We start from the raw sequence: 5,866 nt of genomic DNA, 5'->3' as shown, positions 1-5,866 counted from the left end.
AAATAGATGAGCAGGCTTATCTTCTATCTCCAAGTAAACCTGGAACATTCTGAAGTAGTTCCAAGGCTTGTGCATGTTGTCTGGATCAAAGAGACTTAAAGAGCAAGATACAGTAGACAGGGATGAGGCATCTTTCTGCTGGTCTGTGTCAACATTCAGTAAAGAAAAACGAAAATATTTAGCATACCCATTTAGACTTCAATGGTTTTTATTACTCTGATATACCATGATCAAAACCAAGTGTAGTGAGGCTGTCATAGAAAATTTGTCCTACAGCTTTCTCACTTTCAAAACTTTTAGCAAGTGCCATTGCCACCCCCTTATTGTGGGCATTTGAGTCGGTCATATGCACATCTACAGCTTTGTACAGGTCTTCGCCTGTAAACTCTGTTGCAGCCTCAAGTAATCTAAAATCCTGGGCAACAGCTTCAGCTGTGTTTTGTTTAGTTTCTGTTTATACTGACAATATTAGTAGAGAGCCATACTCATCTTTGTTAATGTGAAGTCCTGCTGGTGCGCGGGTTCCTACAAACTTCCGTGTTGTTGAATTAGTGGCATACATTATGGTGGCTCTACTAGTTTTTAGCTTCCAAAACCCTTTCTCCTACAAGTTTAAGTGAATGTGCATTCATCTTTTATAACATGTCTGACATTAGCTTTGGTAGGCAATGTGTCAGAATCAATGTATTTTTCAGAATCCAGATTGTCATCATTGCCAGCTTCTGTGGATGAAATATCTTGCTCTGTTGGCATTTTCCATTTTCTACCAAAAAGGTTATTTCCAACAGTCATGATTGCCTGTAGGCACTCACTGTATGAAAATCAGAGTCCAGCAAGCTCTGCCATTGTATGATAGACTTCATCACGTACAACTCTTTCTGACTTTCTGATATATCTATATTTTTTCTGGCAGCACATCCTTGTCCACCGTTTTAGAGTTAAATGTTTGAATTGTTGAGTAATAAAGTTGTGTGAGATACTTGTGTATCTTTGTGTGTGTGAGTATTCATGTACTGCATGTACATCTTTGTGTATTATTCATGTGCTGTATGTATGTATGTATATCTTTATTTATGTGCAGTCGATATTAATGTACTGTTTGTCTATGTGTAGTGGTAGGTGGTTGCAACCATCATCCATTCACTTGATGTAGTGCTGCCTACTTCTTCCTTAGCCTTTATCATTCTTTTTCTGTGCCTGCCCTCTTCTCTTCATATTTCTCCCATCTTTCCTGTCACTTCTTATTGCTTTTCTTTCCTTTACAGGTGGCTTTACATTGAGTAACAAGCCAAATGGTTTCCTGTAAGCCAAGAAATCATTTACAACGCTGGGTGGTAACCATATAACCACACCATACGTGCTCCCTATGTGTCAACAAGTGGGTTGGTGGAGGGTTAGTGCCCCTCCCCGTAAAACAAATAACTCAAAGTCAAATGGTCACCCTTTACGGGATTATGACGTCTGGCAATAGATAGCTAGATAGATAGATACTTGTTTTTCAGAGACTTCTATGAATTTACACGTTTTCTTGTCGAAGGACCGGGGTCTATTTCAGACTCAGTGAAATGAAAATCAGGATCAGCATCATCCACATTACCCTCATCACTAACACCACTTCCATCTGCGGGGATAATATCAGAAGATACAATAGTTTTTGCAGGGTTTCCATACTGATGTTTGATTTATTTACGGAAGGAGTATGTCTTCTTTGCAGACTGACTGTGCCACACTTGGTCAACTCTAACTTCACAACTAGAAGTTCGATCAGTTCTCATGGAAGAATGGTATATATAATCTTCATCCAACATGGGAATTCCATAATCCTCTTCAAGATTCTTGTGTTGGTAATACTCCTCACAAAAGACATTAAACATTGTGGACTCTTTAGCTTTGAATTCTTTCAAACGTTTTGTCCATGTCTCACCACGTTTGCTTTTATGTGTCCGTGTGAGATAATGGAATTCTTCAAATTCCTTTTTCAGTGTCTTTTTAACCCTCTTTCTGCGACAAGGATATTTGTTACACATCAACCAGTGGTCATACAGCAAGGACGATATTTTGCTTATTCCTTGATCATGTGGCTGTGATTCACTTAAGAAGCATAGGCCTACCATTGGGGTAGGCGGTGGCTCAATCGTTAGAGAGTTGGCCTGCAGGCCTAACAGATCTAGGTTCAAATCCCGCTGGGACAGGGAACAGTTTAAGGATTTGAATTTCATAATTATCAGATTTACTGATCTACCAGAAGACCCGCCGACATGTCGTAAAAATACCCCTGCTATAGTAGCCGCAGCGAGAAATGAACGCTGTGGTGGGGCAGGCGGGATGACCGGGGATTCCCCCACTGTAGCCATATCCATATGTCACCGACCATCGGCCACCGCTGCAGCCCCGCTCCATGATCCTTACCCTGTGTCTCTGGCTTTCTCTTTCTCTGTCGGTTTCTATATAAACTGGTGTATTTCCGAAACTAATTATGAAATTATTATGACTTTTGTTCCACACCACCACTGAGGTAAAAATCAAGGAGAGTTTTCTGTATAAAGGTTTCCCCCCCCTCCTAAATGTGGCATATGAGCGGGGGAGTGTGGCCTTGCTGATACGTCCACCTGACCTATAATTATACACTCGCCAGAACTGACCTGCCCTCAGACAAGTACAGTCTCGCTATGGATCATTCTCCTGTTTCAAGCTCGCCATGTGGCCACCTTCACAGCCAAGCTAAGGCTGTTATCTACAACGTAAGCAGGTTCTTCTTAGAAGAAAAGGAAAATGGAGCACCTTTAATGCCACTCTCAAAAGCAGTTGCACGCACAACTATGGCCACCAAGACAAGTGAATCAACAGTCAGAAGAATTTGTTCTTCATCTCAAGCTGCACCACAGAAACCCATGTTCACCTCACCAAAGAAGAAGATACCCATGTTCACCTCACCAAAGAAGAAGATTCGTGCTGAACCTGTTACAGGTTTTGATGACTTTGACAAGTGTGTATTGAGAAGAACTGTCTTGGGGTTTTATGAGAGGAAAGAAATTCCAACTGTGTACAAAATAAAAGAAGAACTCAGTGAAAAATTCGGCTACTGTGGTAGCGAAACTTCCCTTCGCAAGGTCCTGCTCAAAACAGGATTCAGATTTGCAAAGGTTGATGGCCGAAGATTCCTTATGGAAAGAACTGATGTCGCTGCAGCTCGGTCAAGATTTTTAAGAGAAATGCGGCAGCTTAAACAGTCCGGCCACACCTTTGTTTACCTTGATGAAACTTGGGTGAACCAAAACTACACAGTTGGAAAGTGCTGGACTGATACTTCATCTCAAGGAGCAGCAGGAGTTAAGCCACCCACAGGAAAAGGAGCACGACTGATTATTTTCCATGCTGGAACAGCAGACGGTTTCATCAATAATGGTGAGCTGGTGTTTCAAGCAAAAAATGATGGTGATTACCACCATCAGATGAATGCTACAGTTTTTGAAGAATGGTTCCGTATACAGCTACTACCCAACATTCCACCAAACTCAGTCATTGTGATGGATAATGCATCGTGCCATAGCAGACAAGTGGAGAAATTGCCTACATCTTCATGGAGAAAAGCCGACATCAAGAACTGGCTGATGCAAAAGGGAGTTGCAGTCAGTGATGCTTTGTCAAAAGCTGAGTTATATGAGCTGACAAAGACTTACCGTACGGACACGAAAAGATATGTGACGGATACAATTGCTATAGAAGCAGGCCATTGCGTCGTGAGATTACCACCGTACCACTGCCAATATAATCCCATAGAGCTGATCTGGGCTCAAGTGAAGTGCTACATAGCGAAAAGGAAAAGCTTTAAAATGGTTGACCTCAAACCTCTGGTTACAGAAGCCATAAGTGCCGTCACTCCAGAAAACTGGAAACAAGCAGTCAGACATGCCGAAGAACTTCAGGAACACGACACGAAGCAAGACAGAGCAATTGAAATGTATGTGGATTCATTCATCATACACATTTCAGAAAGCTCCGATGAATTCTCCGATGAATTTTCGGACTAAATATCAGAGAGAGGATTATGCCTCATGGGGAAACCTCTATAAAAAAAAAAAGCGCCTAGACTTTTACCTCAATGATGGTGTGGAAAAAAAGCCAAAATAATTTCGGAAATACACTACTTTTCAGAGAAAGAGAGAGAGAAAAAAATACGGAAGTGTGTGTGTGTGTGTGTGTGTGTGTGTGTTGCTACCTCTATCTATCTATCTATCTATCTATCTACCTACCTACCTACTTCCCTACCTACCAACTTACCTACCTACCTTCCTACCTACCTACCTACCTACTTTTCAGAGAGAGAGAAAAAATTCGGAAGTACACTATTTTTCAGAGAGAGAGAGAGAGAGAGAGAGAGAGAGTGCGAGTAAGGGGCGAGGATGGAGAGTGGGCTGGTGACATGTGGAGACGTGGCAAGACTGGGGGAATCCCGGTCAAGCCCCTGACCACACCCTGGCGTTCATTTCTCGCTGCGGCCACTTTAATACAGATACACCAGTCCTGTATGAGACAGCCCTAGCATGTATTCAGTATGGACAGTGGGTGTTTGGTCACATAAAAAAAAAAAATATCCAACAAATGTCCACTAACGCACTGCCATTCTCATCTATCTCACCAGGCACACCCCACTCACCAACTATTCCATCCACCTTCACATTCCCAACTTTACCATTCATATCACCAATCAAAAACACTCTCTCATTCCTTCCAAACTTTTCCATGCACACTTCTTCATTTGTCCAGAACTCTTCTCTCACTCTTCTAGCATGATCTTGCGTTGGCACATACACACACACAATCGCCCACATTTGTATTCCAACTTTCAACTTTACCCACACAATCCTTGACCCAACTGATCCATACTGTCTTATGCTCCTCTTCCATCTTTTATTCACAACTATACATACTCCTTCCTTTGCCCTCTCATTCTCACCTACTCCTGCACATATACCCCATCCATACTCCCATTCTCTCACACTTTCTCCTCACCATTTTGTTTCAGTTATTCCACATACATCCACTTTCGCACCGTCAAGCACCTGGACAATTATGCTGGCTGAATATTATGTTTACCGATGGATTTACTGGCAAGACCAAGGTAGATGGCTGAACAGCATGCTGGTTTCTGATTATTCCTTTACCCCTATTACATCATGTTCATTTTATGGTTGCCATCTATTGGCGATTATTTTCATATTTTGAGAGAGACTTCTCCATCGTCACATATGGCTTCTCGTGCTGTCTTTAAGATCGGAGGGAGCATAATAATAATAATAATAATAATAATAATCTATCTATCTATCTATCTATATACCTAGGCTGCTTCCCCTAAGGAAAGGGAGGTAGCCGAGACAGGACGACACACTCCCCATTTACTCATCCATTCAAACACATTCATTTGCATCTTAGCCCCAAAGGGGAGAAGGGACAGATCCTCACCGCACCACACCGCACAAAGGTCAACTGCGCAGTGCAATCAGTGACATCCGCAGCAGGGCCCGACAGCAGACCTGGTTTACCCCTGCCACATCATAATAGACCCTGCCACGTCATTAATAATAATAATAATAATAAAAATAATAATAAGTCATGGGTTTCATGGCTTAAAGGTATGTTAATCTATTCACTCTACATAACTGTTACCTGAGCTGCAATCTTAATTTTTTATAAGCATTGTCATCTTCATTAGTGGTCATATCAGAGTCGAATATGTTCATTTCTGCTTGATTTTCCTGTAACAGAATCAATATTGCCTCTTGTACTGTTGTAAACCCTTCTGAATAAGCACTACAGTAGCCTAAAATACTGCAAGCAAAGTTTTGGTGGAACATGATAAAAACTG

The 5,866-nt window shown here is 41.7% G+C and overlaps 1 protein-coding gene across 1 annotated transcript; it reads left to right on the top strand.

The window, feature by feature from the left end:
- Nucleotides 1-2,669: 2,669 nt before the first annotated feature.
- LOC145401280 (uncharacterized) lies at nt 2,670-4,031 on the top strand. Its single transcript, XM_080273609.1, has one exon. The coding sequence runs from the start codon at nt 2,670-2,672 to the stop codon at nt 4,029-4,031; it is 1,362 nt and encodes a 453-aa protein (XP_080129735.1).
- Nucleotides 4,032-5,866: the final 1,835 nt, after the last annotated feature.

This window comes from Coenobita brevimanus, chromosome 55 (genome assembly GCF_032717465.1).
Source record: "Coenobita brevimanus isolate Jiangsu-jjx chromosome 55, ASM3271746v2, whole genome shotgun sequence".
NCBI classification, from domain to species: domain Eukaryota; kingdom Metazoa; phylum Arthropoda; class Malacostraca; order Decapoda; family Coenobitidae; genus Coenobita; species Coenobita brevimanus.
Note: the sequence above shows the minus strand (reverse complement) of the source record. Positions and strands in the feature narration are given on the sequence as shown.